This window comes from Rhinoraja longicauda, chromosome 1, assembly GCF_053455715.1.
Source record: "Rhinoraja longicauda isolate Sanriku21f chromosome 1, sRhiLon1.1, whole genome shotgun sequence".
Taxonomy (NCBI): Eukaryota; Metazoa; Chordata; class Chondrichthyes; order Rajiformes; family Arhynchobatidae; genus Rhinoraja; species Rhinoraja longicauda.
The window spans coordinates 75,433,178-75,453,804 of NC_135953.1; the positions used below are offsets into that span (position 1 = coordinate 75,433,178).

General features: G+C 41.8%; 1 protein-coding gene and 1 long non-coding RNA gene across 4 annotated transcripts in view; one reads left to right on the forward strand and one right to left on the reverse strand.

Moving 5' to 3' along the window:
• Nucleotides 1–20,627, forward strand: part of LOC144594211 (uncharacterized) — a 74,743-nt gene that overhangs the window by 17,481 nt on the left and 36,635 nt on the right. The window lies entirely within an intron of this gene.
• Nucleotides 13,454–20,627, reverse strand: part of tbc1d19 (TBC1 domain family, member 19) — an 85,922-nt gene continuing 78,748 nt past the window's right edge. For 2 of the 3 annotated variants that reach the window (XM_078400406.1, XM_078400416.1), the window contains exons 18-21: nt 19,374–19,465; nt 17,754–17,869; nt 14,996–15,066; nt 13,455–14,065 (exon numbers count right to left, since the gene is read on the reverse strand). In XM_078400406.1, the coding sequence (XP_078256532.1) occupies nt 13,991–14,065; nt 14,996–15,066; nt 17,754–17,869; nt 19,374–19,465 (354 nt within the window). In that variant the 3' untranslated portion in view covers nt 13,455–13,990. Of the gene's footprint in view, nt 14,066–14,995; nt 15,067–17,753; nt 17,870–19,373; nt 19,466–20,627 lie in introns of all 3 variants that reach the window. The other variant, XM_078400398.1, reaches the window with a different exon arrangement.

Sequence of the window (20,627 nt, forward strand, 5' to 3'; positions counted from 1 at the left end):
GTAGAGTTGCTGCTTTACAGCGAATGCAGCGCCGGAGACTCAGGTTCGATCCTGACTACGGGTGCTGCACTGTAAGGAGTTTGTACGTTCTCCCCGTGACCTGTGTGGGTTTTCTCCGAGATCTTCGGTTTCCTCCCACACTCCAAAGACGTACAGGTATGTAGGTTAATTGGCTGGGTAAATGTAAAAATTGTCCCTAGTGGGGTGTAGGATAGTGTTAATGTACGGGGATCGCTGGGCGGCACGGACTTGGAGGGCCGAAAAGGCCTGTTTCCGGCTGTATATATATGATATGATATGATAAATAAGAGATGAATGCTGAGCTGGTCAGATTTCCTGTGGTTGCTGTCTGAGCAATATTGGTTGCTAATTATAATAGCATTGTACTGACATCCATGTTGAAAAGAACAGTAGGCCTGCTTTATGGCTGGTGACAATCTGTGTACTTCATCTAGTTCAATAATTCTCTGAAATCACTGGGTGGAATGGTGTCCATTATTGCACATTATCCACTATAACCGAGTAAGGGTATTTCACCCATTGGATCACTGGGTCCAAATCCTGGAGCCATCACTGAGATAGTGAGTCCACCCTCACCACAAGGAGAGCAAAGGCCCAAGAAGGCCGCCCAGCACCACTTTCTCCAGCACAGCTCGGGACAGGAAATAATTCCGAGACTGAGAGAAAAATGAGAGGTCTGAGGCATTGGGGTGTCAAGGTGAGGAACCCTTGTCCTGCTCCATGAGATTCCCATGACCAACTGCCCGCCAGAGTTCAGGGACATCGACCTTAAACAGTAACTCCATTTCTCCTTCCAAAGACACTAACCTGCTGAGTGTACAAATTTATTTTTAACAGCTAAAAATGTATTTTTGTTACTGTAAACTAAAAATACTAAAAGCTGTTTGCTACATTGTTTTGGCGGCGATCAAGCGTCGACATGACGCTTGTCAATGTCATTGATCTCCGCAGTGTAACAAGCAGCCTGTGTAACTAAATAGACAGTGGTGTCTGATTACTGCGAGCCGCAAATATGCTTAGGATCCTGGATGACCACATTGCCCCAGAGAATGGATTTTTTTGCCATTACCAAACCAGGGTGAGGAATGAGGCTTGAAACTCTTTGCCAGCTATTCCTATATCCCAAGTCTCTAAGTTAACAGGAGAAAGATCATGGCAATACATTTGGTGAAAGCCTGGATTGCCATTGTATTATCTTGTATCCAGGTATTTATCCCTGAAGATCAGTGATATTCAAACTGAATTTTCAATCTCTAGAGAAGAGTAGGCTCACTATCTTGTATTTTCGTATCATAATTCATCTATAAATGAAAGAATCCTTCCATGACCATGTAGATCTTGGCAGATCTATCAGCACCACGCTCAGTCCATCGAGCTTGACAGTGAACATCGGGGTCAACAGGAAATGTCACATAACAAGTGATATTTTCAGATTTAAATCTTATTTGTTATAGCTAATACATTTACTGTAACCTTTGCCATAATAAGCAGAGGTAAGTACTGTTTCACAACATTTGAAAGGCCATCAAACTAGTGCAGCTGAGGAACTATTCCTGGAAATTAATGTAATGATAGTTTTATGTTGTGCTGTAGATTTCACGTACTAAAGATATTGCTTGCAGTTTGCCTATGACATTGAAGGTATGTTGTATAAAGAAATACTGTTTTCATAATATGGTTATTAACTTGAAACAGAAATAAAACCATTAATTTGTGTAGGAAGGAACTGTGAATGGGGCTGAGCCAGTGATCCAATATCTGAGCTGCTCTCCAGGGTTGAAGCTCTAGGTTTGGGTTAAGGTTAGGTGGGATGTGAAGACATGCTGGTAGTTATGCGGGAAGAAGGAAGAGAAGGGAGAAGGTGGGGGTAAAGGAAGGGGAGCAGATTAGGGAAGGGAGGGTTTTTAGGGATGAGGAAGGGAAGAGAGGGTGGCGAGGGAGGGTAGTGGGGGAGTAGGTGGTAAAGAAAGGAAGTAGGGAGGGAGGGGGTGATGAAGGGAGCAGATGAGAGAAGGAATGGTGTTTAGGGATGAGGGAAGGGAGGGGATTTAGGGATGAGGTAAGGAATGAGAGAGAATGAAGTAAGGGAGGGGAGTGGGGGAGTAGTTGTAGGTAAGGAAGTGGGGATGAGAGAAGGGATAGACTGAGGAAAGGGAGAGGGCAGGTGAGGGAGAAGGTGAGGGTAGAGAAGGACATGAGAGGTGAGGCGAGGGGATGTGAAGAAAGACATAAGGAGAAGGATGGGGAGCGGGGCCTTCAGGTGAGGTGATGGACAGGCCATCATTCACCATGCCAGGTAGCTGTTGTTTGGCTGTTCACCACCCAGCCAGCCCTTTGTGAGCAAAACATAAACACTGTAGGAAGACTATAAGACAGGGGAACAGAATTAGACCATTTAGCTCATCAAGTCTACTTTGCCATTTAACCATGGCTGATCAATTTTCTCTCTCAACCGCATTCTATTGTCTTTCTCCCTGTAACCTAATCAAGACCTATCAATCTCTGCCTCAAATATACCCAATGTCTTGGCCTCCACCGCTGTCTGTAGCAATGAATTCCACAGATTCGACACCCATTCCTCCTCATCTCCATTTTGAATGTATGTCCTTTTATTCTGATGCTGTGACCTCTGGTCCTAGACTCTCCTATTACTGGAAACATTATTTCCATATCCACTCTATCTAGGGCCTAGATACCAAACATAAAAGTAATGCTTGCTAGGCAATCTGCTTCATAAGAAACAAAATTTGTAAAGTGAAACACTTTGTAGTTATAGCAGAGACTGAGACACATGAGAGCAAGTTGAAAAAACGAAGGCAACGAAAGCTGTGGGAGCACGTGTGTGTGCGTTGGTGCGTACACAACTGATCCGGCCCGCATGGTCGCATTTTGCCCATTCCAGCCCGTGGCCTAAAATGAGTTTGACACCCCTGGTTTAGAAGGTTGAAGGGGGATCTCATTGAAACATAACAAATAATAAAAGGCCTAAATAGAGTGAGTGTGGAAAGGATGTTTCCAGTTTTGGATGGGTCTCACCAGAGGGCAAAGCCTCACAATAGAAGGACATACCTTTAGAATGTGGATGAAGAGGAATTTCTTTAGCCAGAGAGCGGTGAATCCGGAACTCAATGCCACAGGCGGCTTGGAAGCCTAGACATTGGGTATTTTTTAAAGCGGAGATTGATAAGGTTCTTAATTAGTAAGGGCATCAAAGGTTATGGGGAAAATGCAGCAGAATGGGTTTGAGAGGGAAAAATAGATCAGCCATGATCAGATAGCGTAGACCCGATGAGCCGAATGAGTCTATTGGTCTTATAATATTTGCATGAATTGGTGTCTGATGTACACTTGTAAAGCTCTGAGGGATGTTAATGGTTCTTAAAAAATGAAATGTTGGTATTTTAGCCGGGACTGTCGCTGCAAGATCTGGACTAACAGCTGCAATAGTTTTCTCCATTCCCACCTTCGTCTCCCCTCCCCTACCAAAGCGGCACCATTGCTCTCCCCTATGCTGGCTAAAATACTCTGTATGAATCACACTGGGAGATCTGCCAGTTTAAGCCGTGGGTTTAAGCCGTGGGATACAGACTGTATTTCACAACAGAGGTGCTGACAAAACCCGGCTCCGTGGTACCAAGTGGCTTCTGAGCAAATGCCGCCATAGCTGCGTTGTCAGTGGCATTTGAGATCACTTTATCCCTTAAGTCTTTTTACGACCTGATCTTTTCAGGCTGCTGTTGGGGGTCAGCGGCCAAACTGTGATGCATAAATGCATCAAGCAGATGACAGGCTGCTTGCAAGTATAAACAGGATTTCCACTGGGCTTTCAGTGAAGTCACAGCTGGGGAGCAGGAGGAAGCCTGTGGAAGTTACCTGTAAATGCTTGCTGATGTCAACGATGTTGTTACTTGTTATCAATACACTCCAATGCTAATTAAAGATTCTGTATCCACTCTTAATAGTTTTGTTAATTCGTCTGATTCAAAATATCAGTCTTCGAAAAATATCAGTGATCTGGCGATGTAAATATATTGGCCGGTGAAATGGAACTGCAGAAAGTATATTAATTTCTACGTTTTATTCCATGCCAGAACCTGAGCCTTTTATAGTGAGTTTTTGGCAGATGAAAATTACAAATTGCAGGCAGCTAAACTGATTGGCTTTTAGCTCAGCCTTGTAGAATTAAAAAAATTGGGGCGAGGCATTGCTTTATTCATACATGCAAAACTCACATAATCTGCCAACCATTGTTTCAATCCCCATGGTGTGAATCTGTCTCACCTAGTTTTGTTTCCCTTGTCTCTTTACACTGGCTGCTCACATCCTGTTTCCTGCACTCCTTTTAAACTGACCCGGATCCTGTTTCCCAGGCTCCTTTTAAGCTCAGTGGAGCTCTGTTTGCACGTCTCCTTTAAACTCCTCCATTGCCTGTTCCTTTTAAAAAACACCAAATGTCACATTTCCCATGTTCTTTAAGAACTCAGCAAGGTTCCTTTCCAAGACACTGAAAAGAAGCATGCAGGTACAGCAGGCAGTGAAGAAAGTCAATGGAATGTTGGCCTTCATAACAAGAGAAGTTGAGTATAGGAGCAAAGAGGTCCTTCTGCAGTTGTACAGGGCCCTAGTGAGACCGCATCTGGAGTACTGTGTGCAGTTTTGGTCTCCAAATTTGAGGAAGGATATTCTTGCTATTGCGGGCGTGCAGCGTAGGTTCACTAGGTTAATTCCCGGAATGGCGGGACTATCGTATGTTGAAAGACTGGAGCGACTAGGCTTGTATACACTGGAATTTAGAAGGATGAGAGGGGATCTTATCGAAACATAAGATTATTAAGGGGTTGGACACGTTAGAGACAGGAAATATGTTCCCAATGTTGGGGGAGTCCAGAACCAGGGGCCACAGTTTATGAATAAGAGGTAGGCCATTTAGAACGGAGATGAAGAAAAGCTTTTTCAGTCAGGGAGTTGTAAATCTGTGGAATTCTCTGCCTCAGAAGGCAGTGGAGGCCAGTTCTCTGAATGCTTTCAAGAGAGAGCTAGATAGAGCTCTTAAGGATAGCGGAGCGGAGTCAGGCGGTATGGGGAGAAGGCAGGAACGGGGTACTGATTGAGAATGATCAGCCATGATCACATTGAATGGTGGTGCTGGCTCGAAGGGCCGAATGGCCTACTCCTGCACCTATTGTCTATTGTCTACTCCCTTCCAAATTATTACATCCTATTTTCAGTGCCCTATTAAGATTAACAGAGTACTATTCATTTGCTCCCGTTAAACAAACTGGGGTACCATCTCAACCCAAAACGTCACCTATTCCTTTTCTCCAGAGATGCTGTCTTACCTGTTGAGTTACACCAGCTTTTTGTGTCTATTCCCAGTTCCACGCTGTTTTTAAACTCAACACCAACTTTATACCCGTTTAAAGTATGCAGGACTCTGTTTCCCATGCTCCTGTTAAACCCACCACCCCCCTATTCTTGTGCTACCTTTGAATTTGCTGGTTCACTTAAAAATGTATTATCCTATTGTGTTACAAAGATTGTGTAACATCTTTTTAAAAAGTGAATATAAGAGTGTTTGTATATTAACAGGAGCGACATCCTGTGATCGAGAACATCGATCTGTCTGGCAACATCAGAAACCCAAGGATGCTAGAGCTTAATCATACTTCAACCATGTATGTTAACATGATTTATTCAGTTGAGTTGTTTACTCAAAGCAGAAGTACACGTTGAAATATTGATCATAGAAATGTTTCAGAACTTTTCCTGTGATTTTGCGAACATTTTATGGTGTCTACGAAGGTCAAAAAGAATAAAATGGAGTGCCTGCAAGATTTAAGAGGATGGAATCTGGCAGGGCCATTGAGGAATATAAAGAAAGAAGGAAAGAACTCCAGTGGGCAATTTGATGGGCCAAAAGGGACCACAAAATAACTTTGGAGTGTCAGATTAAAGAAAATCTCAAAGCTTTCTATACCTGTATTAGAAATAAGAAGGTAACCAGGGAAAAAGTAAGATTGCTCAAGGATCAATAAGGGAATTAGTGCTCGGATTCTAGGGATGTAAGTAAGGTACTAAACTAGTACTTTACATCTGTTTTCACCAAGGAGAAGAAAATGGAGGACAGTGAAATAAGTGTGGAGAACATTAATATGCAAGGGCAGTTTGGGATTAAGAAGAAGGAGGTGTTGGGGCTCTTGAGGAGTATTTAGTAGTTAAATCCGCAGGACCTTTTGGGATTTGTCCCAGGTTATTGAGTGAGGCAAAAGAGGAGATTGTGGGAGCCTTGAGAGAGATCTTTGTGTCTTTGCTAACCACAGGCAGGGTCCTAGATGACTGGAGAGTAGCTAATGTTCTTTTATTTAAGTAGAGAAGTAGAGAATCTAGGGAATCATAGGCTAGTGAGCTTCACATCAGTGGTAGGGAAGCTATTGGAGAGGATACTTCAGGATAGGATTTACTCCCTTTTGGAGGAGAATTAGTTAATTAGGGACAATCATCATGGCTTTGTGCAGGGCAGGTCGTGTCTTATTAACTTGATTGAGTTTTGTGAGGAGGTGACAAAGGTGATCAATGAAGTCAGAGCAGTGGATGTTGTCTACATGATTTTAATAAACATTCAGTTAAGACCCACATGGTCGGCTGATCCAGAAGATTCAGATGCATGGGATTAACAGTGAGTTGGCCATATGGGTTTGGAACCTGCTTACTGACTGAAGGCAGAGGGTTGTGATGGAAGAATGATATACAGGCTGGAGGGCTGTAACCAGTGGAGTTCAGCAGGGATTTGTGCTGGGACCTCTGCTGTATGTGATATGCATTAATGACTTGGATGTAAACATAGATGGGTTGGTTGGTAAGTTTGCAAATGACACCAAGTTTGCTGGGGTCGCAGATTTTGAGGAGGGTCATCAAAGGTTGCAGTAGGTTCACCTGTTTTCACCAAGGAGAAGGAAATGGAGGACAGTGAAAATCTATAGATCAGCTACAGAAATGGGCTGGAAAAATGACAGGTGGAGTTTAATTCAATCAAGTGCGAGGTATTGCATTTTGGGAGGTAAATGTAAGGGGGAAATATACCATTAATGGCGGGACCCAATACAGCATTGCTGTGCAGAGGTTTCTTGGGGTCCAAGTCCATATATGGCTCCTTAAAAGTGGCAACACAAGTAGATAGAGTGGTAAAGAAGACAAATGTGTGCTTGCATTCATTGGTTGGGGCATTGAGTATAAGAGGCAGGATGGCATGATGCAGCTTTATAGGACTTTGGTTAGGCCACATTTGGAATATTGCGTGCAGTTTTGCTCATTCAATTATAAGAGGGATGTGGAGGCTTTGGAAAGGGTGCCACGGAGGTTTACCAGAATGTTGCCTTGATTAGAGGGTATTAACCAGAGGGAGAGTTTGGACAGACTTGGATTGCTTTTTCTGGAATGCCAGAGGCTGTAGACACATATCAGAAATGCACAACATGAGAGGCATAGATCGAGCAGACAGTCAGAACCTTTCTCCAAAGATAGAAAAATCAAATACTAGAGGGCATAGCTTTAAGGTAAGAGGGACAAAGTTTAAAATAAATGAGTGGGACAACTTTTTTAAACAGAGGATGGTGAGTGCCGGGAATGTTGGTGGTTGTGGCTGATATGGTATTTAAGAGACTTTTGGATAGGCATATGGATATGCAGAGATATGGGTGATGCGCAGGGAGATAATCTTGGCACAGTTCAGTGCAGAGATAGTTCAGCACAGACATTGTGGGCCAAAGGGCCTCTTCGTGTGCAGTACTGTTCAATTATCTACAATATACAAGGTATTGTTGCTCCAGCATATGAGCAGATCAATGACAGAATATACACATGCAGTGAGTGACACCATCAATGTAATCATAACTGTTAGTGCTTTCCTCAAAGTCAAAATATTGATAATTAAAATACTGGGTCCTCAGCCAAACAGATCAGTATAGATATATCAATATTAGAAATGGTAGAAAACTGTCAACTGATTAATTGGCAGGAAAGTAACAAAAAAATTGGGAAAAAATGGAAAACACAGCAAAAATATAGCAAATGATTGTCATGACTGAGTGTTGTGAATGATAGCAATGCTTGTTCAGAGTGTGGCTAATCAATTGAGCTTCAATTAGCACGTATGTTTACTTCTAATTATCAATATGCGCTCAAAGAATTAAAGTGGAGTATTCATAGCAATTATTTTTAGGCTCTGTTGAATTTATTGGCAAACACCATTTAAAAGCTCAAAGTTCAGAACTTCTTTTATTTGTCTTTTGGGATGTGGGTATTGTTAGCAATTTATTGTCCTTACTTAATTACCTTTGGGAAGGTGAAAGAGAGCAGCCCTACTGAACTGCAGTTCCTCAAGGGATGGTGGGGAATGTAGACAATTTCAAGTTGGTTCTGCTAACATCCTTGAGTGTTTTCCTCTGACATTAGAGCAGTACTTCATAAAGTAATGCAGCTGTTGAGAATGGAACAAGATTCACATGTCTGCAAGAAAGATGGAGGAGAAGAATGGATTTTAGCCATGAAAAGTACAGAATGAGGAACTACAGAGCCCACGGCCTAAGGAGCCTGGGTGGGCAGAGCCCGCGGCTGGGGCCTGAGCCAGTGCCACAGAGGCCTCAGGATGGGCCTGGCAACAATAGTGGAGAGGTCAGTGCGACGATCGATGATGGCGCCAACTGACGGACCACGTGGGAGTGAGTTCACCGCTGCCGGGGGGGGGGGGGGGGGGGGGGAGGAACAAAGGAGAATCCGACGTGGGGGGAACGCCTTGAGGGAGGGGGGAAAGCAAAGGTAGACCTGGCGCAGGATGCTTTGTAACTTTGTAAGTGCTCTTTATGTGGCGACTATTGCATACTTTGAGGAGGCAAGCAAAGAATTTCACTGACTTGTCACATGTGACAATCAAGCATTCATTCAGAATGGACCTGTCATGAAACTGAAATGCAGCTCTGCATGCAGAACAATCCAAATATCCTCATGTACACAAGCTCTCACAATTTCACCCAATTACACAGAGCTGTACGAGTGCTGCCCTGAATTTGCAAAACCCCATTGCATATTGGGCGGATGCATGGCAGATGCAGTTTAATGTGGATAAGTGTGAGGTTATCCACTTTGGTGGTAAGAATAGGAAGGCAGATTATTATCTGAATGGTGTCAAGTTAGGAAAAGGGGACGTACAACAAGATCTGGGTCTCCTAGTGCATCAGTCACTCAAAGGAAGCATGCAGGTACAGCAGGCAGTGAAGAAAGCCAATGGAATGTTGGCCTTCATAACAAGAGGAGTTGAGTATAGGAGCAAAGAGGTCCTTCTGCAGTTGTACAGGGCCCTAGTGAGACCGCACCTAGTGTACTGTGTGCAGTTTTAGTCTGCAAATTTGAGGAAGGATGTCTTGCTATTGAGGGCGTGCAGCGTAGGTTTACTAGGTTAATTCCCGGAATGGCGGGACTGTCATATGTTGAAAGACTGGAGCGACTAGGCTTGTATACACTGGAATTTAGAAGGATGAGAGCGGATCTTATCAAACATATAAGATTATTAAGGGGTTGGACACGTTAGAGGCAGGAAACATGTTCCCAATGTTGGAGGAGTCCAGAACCAGGGGCCACAGTTTAAGAATAAGGGGTAGGCCATTTAGAACGGAGATGAGGAAAAACTTTTTCAGTCAGAGTTGTAAATCTGTGGAATTCTCTGCCTCAGAAGGCAGTGGAGGCTAATTCTCTGAATGCATTTAAGAGAGAGCTAGATAGAGCTCTTAAGGATAGCGGAGTCAGGGGGTATGGGGAGAAGGCAGGAACGGGGTACTGATTGAGAATGATCAGCCATGATCACATTGAATGGTGGTGCTGGTTCGAAGGGCCGAATGACCTACTCCTGCACCTATTGTCTATTGTCATATTATAATCAAGATCTTAGTTTGAGTTTAGTTTGGAGATACAGCGCGGAAACAAGCCCATCGGCCCACCAAGTCTGCGCTGACCAGCGATCCCTGTACACCAACACAATCCTACATACTAGTGAGAGTTTACAATCTTTACTGAAGCCAGTTAACCTACAAACCTGTGCATCTTTGGTGTATGGGAGGAAACTGGAGCACCCGGAGAAAACAATATCACGCGAACCTTCAACCTCTAGAAGCAAGAATGCCAAAGCCAACTGCATGTTCCCTGTCATCAGACTGTAATGTGACATGGAAATATCAGCATTATCGCTGGAATCCTGGAACTCCCTATCCAATAAAATGGGAAGTAGCTACACCAGAAGGACTGCAGAGTTCAAGCAGGCAGCTCGCCATGACCTTCTCAAGGATGATTAGGGATGGGCAATAAGTACAGACCCTTGCCAGTTACTCCCCGTCTTGAAAATTAACAAATAAAAAAATACACTGTGGAAGTACTTGCACCACAGAGTAGCTACACAATGCTGCCTTTTCGAGGGCAATTATAAATGATGCACAAATGCTGGTCTTGTCAGCAATGCTGCGAGCTGAAGAATGTATTGAAAGTTCTCCTCACTGGTCCATATCTGCCAGACCAGGGACAGCATTTTTTCAGACTTCCAGGACTGAAGAACTTAAAGGTCTCAAGCAAATCCCTTGATTGAGATTGGCTGTCATTAGTTAAAATGAGAACAATCAAGGATTTAAGAACTGGACAGGGGAGTTTCTGAATGAAGTCGCAGGAAATTTGTTACTTGCATCATTCTCTATTCAGTGAGCTCTTTTCGCGGATGATGGTAATTTCTAGTTACCTGCGTAGACTGAAAGTACTTCAAGTACTGATGACGATGCTACTTCTGAAACTGCTCATAATCTTTGCCGCAAATGGTCTGATGAGCAGAATTCACATGACATAAATTACCTTTGAACAGTAAACATTGAAAAGAATTGTCCATGGCATGATGAGTTATATAATGATAATGTGGCATTAGAATATTTTTTTAATACAAATTTACGATTTGTATTTGAAACGCCAAGATTAAATTTATATATATATTTTCTTATGAGATAAACTATTTAATTCTTTTATATACAGAGAAACTTATATTTAAAAAAGTAGTGTTTAATACATGATTGTATCAGAGATTATCTTGCTTTTTTTGTTTACTAGATTGTTAAAGTTTAAGTAAACAAGTCCTTGTGTCACTGTAAAATCGCTTCATTATTCATGGCAGATCAGTAGGAAGTTTTCAAAAGACATGAACATGATACTAAATCAGTTTATTGTGAACAAATTTAGCAGCACAACATTTTCTTCAGCATTAAACCGATGAAAAGTATTTTTTTCCCCCCAAGAGTGGAACTGATCACACCAGTCCTATGACATTTCACATCAGTCCTATGACATTTCACATCACATCAGAAGTTGGCCACGTGAATTTTCCTTGCACTCATGGTGGTTTCCACGTCAGGGTTGCAGTATATTATTCTCCATGTAATGCTACTGGAATATTGCAGAGAAATGTAGAGCAGGTCTCTGGAATACATTTAATTTGGCACTCCCTGGACTACAGATTTCCAGCTTAGCATTGGACTGGTACCTTTGTTAAGAAGTGAATTATTTATCTTCATCCCACCACTGTATTGTACAGTTCACGATTTGCATTTGAAACTCCAAGATTAAATTCCACTCAATCCCCAACCTCTCTCTGAACCCCATAATCTCTGCAATTAGCCAATGCAAAAGTACCAGGGAAAATTATTCATTTTTCAAATTTAGAAGCAATTTATTTTACAGTCACTGTAATGAATGTCATTGCAAAGTTATATGAATATGAAAGTAGTTATTTAAAAGTAACACTTTAATTGAACAAGTTGAAATCAAAATTTTTGTTAAGTTTGCTTTTTTTAATTTCACATCTAAGATTATGTGCTATTTCTGAGCAAGTCAATGGCATGCAATCTATTCTGCTTTACATAAACTGCTCTGGATCAAGCAATAGGAGACCTGTATAGGTAAAGAAATGGTGCTTGGCTCTGGTATAGGTGAGTGGTAGAATCTGAGGGTGGGTTGATGGGACTGAAGTGAGGGTGAAAATGGGAATTAGTGTATAATTAGAGTACATGGGTGTTTGATGGTTGGCAGAGTCACGGTGTCTGTTTCCACGCTGTTTGGCTTCTTCTCAAAGAAACAATATGTAGCAATATGAAGCAATATGTAGCAATATGTAGTAATGTAAAGCAATATAAGAAACAGTATGAGGCTCTCACTAGGGTCTCTTCTACATCCCGCAGCTCCGCTCTTGCTCCCCCTCCCCCCACTCGCAACAAGGACAGAATCCCCCTCGTTCTCACCTTCCACCCCACCAGCCAGCGGATCCAACATATCATCCACCAACATTTCCGTCACCTACAACGGGATCCCACCACTGGCCATATCTTCCCATCCCCTCCCCTCTCTGCGTTCCGCAGAGACCGTTCCCTCCGTAACTCCCTGGTCCACTCGTCCCTTCCTACCCAAACCACCCCAACCTCGGGCACTTTCCCCTGCAACCGCACGAGATGCAACACCTGTCCCTTTACCTGTCCCTTTACCTCCCCCCTCAACTCCATCCAAGGACCCAAACAGTCTTTCCAGGTGAGACAAAGGTTCACCTGCACCTCCTCCAACCTCATCTATTGCATCCGCTGCTCTAGATGTCAACTTATTTACATCGGCGAAACCAAGCGCAGGCTCGGCGATCGCTTCGCTCAACACCTGCGCTCGGTCCGCATTAACCAAACTGATCTCCCGGTGGCCGAGCACTTCAACTCCCCCTCCCATTCCCAGTCTGACCTTTCTGTCATGGACCTCCTCCAGTGCCATAGTGAGGCCCACCTGAAATTGGAGGAACAGCACCTCATATTTCGCCTGGGCAGTTTGCAACCCAGTGGTATGAACATCGACTTCTCCAACTTTAGATAGTTCCTCTGCCCCTCCCTTCCCCTCCTCCTTCCCAGATCTCCCTCTATCTTCCTGTCTCCACCTATATCCTTCCTTTGTCCCGCCCCCCTGACATCAGTCTGAAGAAGGGTCTCGACCCGAAACGTCACCCATTCCTTATCTCCCGAGATGCTGCCTGACCTGCTGAGTTACTCCAGCATTTTGTGAATAAATCGATTTGTACCAGCATCTGCAGTTATTTTCTTATACTATATATTATATAACAATATGTAGCAACTTTCTCCATAAGCACAATGACTCCCAACCACATACAGCCTATTCACAAAACATGATGCGCATGGTTAATATATTAATTTATAAGCAACCAGGTAAATATCATGAAAATTACTGAAACAGTTAATGTAAAGGCTGTTTCTATTTTCCAGTGAAATAAATTTTATTCATACAGCATTCATTTTCAAACAAATCATTTTTAATTATGGAATTCAATTTTAAAGACATTACAGCTATTTTCTTTACATTAAAATAATTTTGATCAAGCCACATTTACAGTAAGTAAAAACTAAATTATTAGAATTCTATTCATATTATGAAAAATTAGAATTTAAAATGAGATTTTAAGACATCTTCAGTAATGTGTTAAGGTAAATTATAGAATGAACTAAATAGCAAGAATGTATGATACAGATGATAACAGTAACATGGGAGGACTTCGCCGACTATATACAAACAACTGATGAGACATTCATTTCGATCTATGATTTTATAAATAGTAAACATAATAAAAAACAGTAAACATAATAAAAAACAGAAAAATGATCTTTTAGTGGTTTTACAAGGAATTATGATATTCTCAATTCTACACAGGTATTTTTTGTCACTCGTAAGGTTCATAAATTGCTTTATTATTAATGTTTACATAAACTTAAATAAAAGTAATTTGTCTTCTATGTGTACACATTTTTATTTCACTTTCTCATGCAGGCACCATCATACTGTTAAGGTGTGATACAGAATTGGCAAGATGGCTCTATACATTTCCATCCATTTCAAACAATACAGTTTAAGTAGAAGTAGCAAACAGGAAAAGCTGTAGAAGAGGCATGACCTGTAGCGTGGAAAGATCAGCAAGTACAGCCTGCAATAAGAGCACAAAATATCCTGATTAAATATAAATTAACTCCGTGCTGCAAACGGTATGCTCAGAAATCAAATAAATGGCAAATGGATGCATGGCCTTGCACTAAATTTTGAGAAACCAAATCTTATCTACCTGCATATAATCTATATTGCTCCATTCCCTGCAATATCCATATGACTAGTGCTAGAGGTCGGAGTCATAGGGAAATAGCCTAAAACGGGCCCTCCGGGCCCCGCTCAATGAACCATTTAAACTAATCATACATTAATCCCAGTTTTTTTTAAATTCTTCCCACCCACGATCCTGGAATTCACACTTGGGACAATTTATAGTGACCAGTTAACCTACCAACCTGCACGTCTTTGGGATGTCAGGATTGAAACCAGGTCTTTGGGGCAGTGAAGCAGTGGATCTATGGGCTGTGCCACTACAACAGCTATTCCCCTCTCGCCCTACCCCCAATCTTACACCCATGGTGCACAAAACAAGCTAACAGGCGACATCAGGACCAGGGTTGGGCTAGTTTGGCATGCACTTGCCATCCATGCAGAGGGGATTCAGGGACCATGGCAAGATCAGAGTAATCCTTTGGACCTGTATCCAGATTTAGCTGTGGAAACAGTGTATTATGATGGTGGGCATTGATTTGTCACCATTGAATGGATGGTGTGTTAGTGGGTACATGTTTGTAAATGTGTAACTCTGGGGCATTGTCCTGGTGAAACACCAAAGTGGGCTCTGAGCAGGCCAATGAGAACAATGTCTTTATACAAGATATTAGTATTGGGTGATGTACAACTAAATAAAACCCGTTTCTCAAGAATGGCCCCAAGGGGTCGTTTTACTGTAAATCTGGCCCTCCCCTCAAAAGGTGATGTACATCACTGAAATACATCCAAAAGTATAGTGGCCCCAAAATGACCTTACTTCAGCTGCAGCCAGTGATGTTGCTTCCATTAAGTTTTCTGCTCTGTAAGCAAATACAGCAGCTGCCAGCACTGAAATAAAATAAACTGTGTTAAAACATTGATGATATTTCTCCAAGGTTGCCTTAAAATGTTTAAATCAAAGTTTCTGGGTAGCATTAATACTGATAGAAACATAGAAACATAGAAAATAGGTGCAGGAGTAGGCCATTCGGCCCTTCGAGCCTGCACCGCCATTCAATATGATCATGGTTGATCATTCAGCTCAGTAGCCTGTACCTGCCTTCTCTCCATACCCCCTGATCCCTTTAGCAAAAAGGGCCACATCTAACTCCCTCTTAAATATAGCCAATGAACTGGCCTCAACTACCTTCTGTGGCAGAGAATTCCACAGACTCACCACTCTCTGTGTGAAGAAATGTTTTCTCATCTCGGTCCTAAAAGACTTCCCCCTTATCCTTAAGCTGTGACCCCTGGTTCTGGACTCCCCCAACATCGGGAACAATTTTCCCACATCTAGCCTCTCCAACCCCTTAAGAATTTTATATGTTTCTATAAGATCCCCCCTCAGTCTTCTAAATTCCAACGAGTACAAGCCCAGTCTATCTAGTCTTTCCTCATATGTAAGTCCCGCCATCCCAGGGATCAATCTGGTGAACCTTCTCTGTACTCCCTCTAAGGCAAGAACGTCTTTCCTCAGGTTAGGAGACCAAAACTGCACACAATACTCCAGGTGCGGTCTCACCAAGGCCCTGTACAACTGCAGCAGAACCTCCCTGCTCCTAAACTCAAATCCTCTTGCTATGAATGCCAACATACCATTCGCTTTCTTCACTGCCTGCTGCACCTGCATGCTTGCTTTCAATGACTGGTGCACCATGACACCCAGGTCACGTTGCATCTCCCCTTCTCCCATTCAGGTAATACTCTGCTTTCCTGTTCTTGCCGCCAAAGTGGATAACCTCACATTTATCCACATTATATTGCATCTGCCATGCATTTGCCCACTCGCCTAATCTATCCAAGTCACTCTGCAGCCTCTTAGCATCCTCCTCGCAGCTAACGCTGCCACCCAGCTTCGTGTCATCCGCAAACTTAAGAGATGTTGCATTCAATTCCCTCGTCCAAATCATTAATATATCTACTTTTCCTTGAATTTAACCAATCACACAATTACCAAAACATTTACAAGTATTTTCATGAATGCAGACCAATCAAGAAGTCACATCAGTAAAATATCAAAAGTTCGGAGCTGCTCAATTACTTTCTGCTTCAGATTGGCATTTTGTGAGTGATGTTCATACAATTACAAAGCAGGATTTCCTGCTTCACATTCAGATTTATTTTTTTCCGTTCAAGTTATCAATGTTAAAAGTCTTGTTGCCGTGGCCACTGTATCTGTCAAGGTGTTTCATAAATGTCAAAATTGTCCTCCAGGGTGTTGATTGCAAGGAGCAGAGCAGTTCATGATCAGAAAGCCTGTCTTGTTAAAGTACACAAGTTGCTTGCGAAGGCATGACAGGATGCAACAAGCCAAAACAAAGTAACTTTTGCCACAGGAAGAACACATTGCTGTTAACATACTTTACACTGAAATATTTTTTCGTTTAAAGGGCCTTCAACCTGAAACATGAATTCAGTTTCTCTTTCAACCGATGCTGCCTGGCCTACTATTTCCAGCTTTGGTTTCATATTTACAGCATCTGTATTTGGTAATTTTCAGTTTTTTATTCAACAGTAAAATGATCAAGTTAGCCAATTTTAAGTGTGAGAAATAAAAATGTTTGGCAAGACAAGGAATAGTACTATTCCTTAAAAATGTAGTGTGGAAATTTAATTGGAAACCCAAAAATCTAATTTTGTGAACTTTTTTCAAAATATTCAGAGCTGCCAGGATTTTTTTTAAAGCATGTACATACATTAGGGCGGCATGGTGGCGCAGCGGTAGATTTGTTGCCTTACAGTGCCAGAGACTTGGGTTTGATCCTGACTACGGGTGCTGCCTTAACGGAATTTGTACGTTTTCCCAATGACTGAATGCGTTTTCTTTGGGAGCTCCGGTTTCCTCTCACATTCCAAAGACATAAAGGTTTGTTGGTTAATTGGCTTCAGTAAAAATTGTAAATTGTCCCTCGTGTCTAGCATCAATAGACAATAGACAATAGTTGCAGGAGTAGGCCATTCAGCCCTTCGAGCCAGCACCGCCATTCAATGCGATCATGGCTGATCACTCTCAATCAGTACCCCGTTCCTGCCTTCTCCCCATACCCCCTCACTCCGCTATCCTTAAGAGCTCTATCCAGCTCTCTCTTGAAAGCATCTAACGAACTGGCCTCCACTGCCTTCTGAGGCAGAGAATTCCACACCTTCACCACTCTCTGACTGAAAAAGTTCTTCCTCATCTCCGTTCTAACTGGCCTACCCCTTATTCTTAAACTGTGGCCCCTTGTTCTGGACTCCCCCAACATTGGGAACATGTTTCCTGCCTCTAATGTGTACAATCCCCTAATTATCTTATATGTTTCAATAAGATCCCCCCTCATCCTTCTATATTCCAGTGTACACATCGTGCTAGCGTACGAGAATCGGTGGGCAGAAGGGCCTGTTTCCGCAATGTATCTCTAAACTAAATTAAATATCAGGAAAAGAGAAAAAACGAGGACTATAACTCCCTCTGTTGACAGAAATATATAAATACAACAGACGGAAGGCAACTTCAACAGGAAGTCCGTGTCAGATTGCAAAAGGAATACTCATACCAGCAAGAATTTCCAGCGAGCTATAACCCAGAATCCTATCCCAAAGAAACAAAAGTTGATCAGTTGCTAGATATCCTGAGAATGCACGAACCATCCATTTAAATGATATCCGAAGTCTGTAAAAAAAAGAGTGAAACATTGAATGCAAGGGTTATGTCGAGGAGCTGGCTCACTAACAGGTCAAAATACAACATCAGGAGATATTGTTCTGATTCTGCTTATTTTGCAATCTATAATAAGGTTCAAGTTAGCAAAACAGGATACATAAAAACATCTCTACATTTATCCAACATTTGATGAATAAAGCTCTTACATGGCTCGGCAATTTTTTTAATTGCATTTCATGCAGAACAGTAAAGTCCCAGAGATGCACAAAAAGCAAGTCACCTGGGGTACCTGTACTCATGGTTATCTTGTGTACGCATGGCTTTAAGCAGAGGACAATACTGGAAATTCAGAAGCCAAAAAGGTAGACAATATTTACAGAGATCTCAATATCTAATATCTAAATATAATGGAATATCCATAAAATATCCATAGATGCAGCGAGGCATACATTTGAGACAAAAGAACTGGGAGGGAATTGGACTGAAAATTTAAACACATCAAACCAAATATTTTTGCACCAGAATTTCCCAGATAAATTTTCACAACCTGCAAATAAGAAAAGGTCGAAGGGCCGAATGGCCCACTCCTGCACCTATTTTCTATGTTTCTATGATTCTATGTATCAGAGTATTAATCAGCAGTAGGCCTGCAAAAATTAGTTTTTGAATGTTTTTGATGTGGTTTGGCAAAGATTGCAAACCCAAAATATTATTTATTTAATTGGCTTTTGGATGGCCAAGGGCACCGTTACATACTTTCAAACATTCACTTCTCCCTACCACCATTGTTCTTGAAACAATCTGCAAGTCTTCACCTTTTTCAAGATTGCTGCCCCATCCACTATATTTGCTCAGAGACTTCATCACCGTCGCCTAACTTAAAAGATGCCATTTAGCGGGCTTGGGTCGGCCCGCTGCGGACCTTTCAACATCCGGTGTGGACTGGAACAGGCCGCGGGATTTTCTCCGCCCAACAGGGGCTTCAATGTCGGGAGCCCCGACCGCCCCGATGTGGCAACTTCAACAGCCTGACCGCGGGCGAAAACGGCAGGCGAAGAAAAAATACGTTCTTGCCTTCCATCACAGTGAGGTGACTGGAGGAGACTCACTGTGATGGATGTTTCTTTTTTTTGTTTTGTGTTGGTTTGTGATTGTGTGTGTTATTGCTTATTTTTATTGCTCTTATTGTTGGACTGCGGGTAATGGAATTTCGTCTAAAAGACTTGTTTTTTTGGATGACAATAAAGGTTATTCTGATTCTGAATATAATAGTTCTTCCTTTCTAAAAAAAAATCCTTTTTAGGTATCCCAAAAGGCTATACCAAACAACTTTGTCCACAAGGCATAAAAAGGACCTAAAGAAATAGTCCAGTTTGGACATGGTAAATCAGTGAGAAGTTAAAACTCTATTTTGTCAGTAAAGACTCTTAAAAGTATTAGGAGAATAAATGTAATAAACATACTCAGAATTATTTCCCCCAAATACCTTTCAGCACAAGGCATTAATACTTACGGTTGTGCACCAATTTCACGCAAATGATAAAAGAGTTGAGGAAGGTATGTCTGGACGAGCGTCTCAAACACCAGACAAAGTGAAACAATTCCCTAAGAATACAAAATTAACAGTGATTTTATCAAATCCAGAAGTGTGATAAAAACTAATATTGCTTTCAGATAAAATAAAAAACTGCATTTGATTGATTGATGTCTGTTATCTCGTGGATAATTCAAAAGTGAGCAAATTCTCAAAATTCCTTTCCAATAGCCAACAACCAAATTTAATAGGCCACTCAACTAAATTAGTGTTGACAGCAGTTTGTGGAACTCAAGCTTATATTTAGTTACAGTTTGCAATTATATATTACCTTTAAAAGTACAAAACACACTCTCAAACATACAATCACCAAAGATACTTAAATAATCATGATTGATAATAAGTGGAAGTGAACAAAAATTAGTTTGATTAAGGCCTGGAGCAAGTCCCAGTTCAGGGAACCCGATCCTGGCATGTCCCTTTATGTTTTGCAACGTATCTGATCTTTGAGGGCATAATCACTCTCCAGACACTCTCCAGATGCAACCCAGTCTCCAAACAACATACTCAATCTCTTATCCTCCCAAGGCTCTCTTCGCTGTGGTCCTTCTCTCCTTCCATCCAGCCCACCTCACCCACCCACCCATTACCCAACCCTACTAGCTCTTAACTCTAGTCCATCCCCCACCAAGGCTCTAATCTTTTGTCATCTTAATCCTAGATTTCCAATTTTAGATATTGCCTTTCTCAACTCCTAAACCAGAGTCAGACTATTAATTCCTTCTCTACTGCTAATCCCAACTACTAGGCTCCAGTTCCACATTTGCTGTATTTTCTTCTCTTTGCAAAAGTCAATCAATATTTTATTGCCATGGGTTCCATGAACAAAATAGTTCTTGGCATGGATATTACAAAAACACTAAGGAACTTTTAATATGTCAGATCAATTTCAAGGCTCGAGTGGTGAGAAGAAGGAATTTGAAAAGGAAACCAAATTATTAATAATAACAAATCAGGGGAAAGAATTTAGTGTGGATTTTCAAATACAGGAATGGTTCAATGGTTCTTTATTATCATATGTCCCAAGGTATGGTGAAATTCCTTTTTTGCATACAGATGAGCAAGATTATTGCCATACACAAGTATATTCTCTGATTAAGTATAGAATGCATAGAAACAGCCACTGAGTCCATATATGTTGCCAGGTTTTGGAGCCATTTTCAAGGTCTCAGC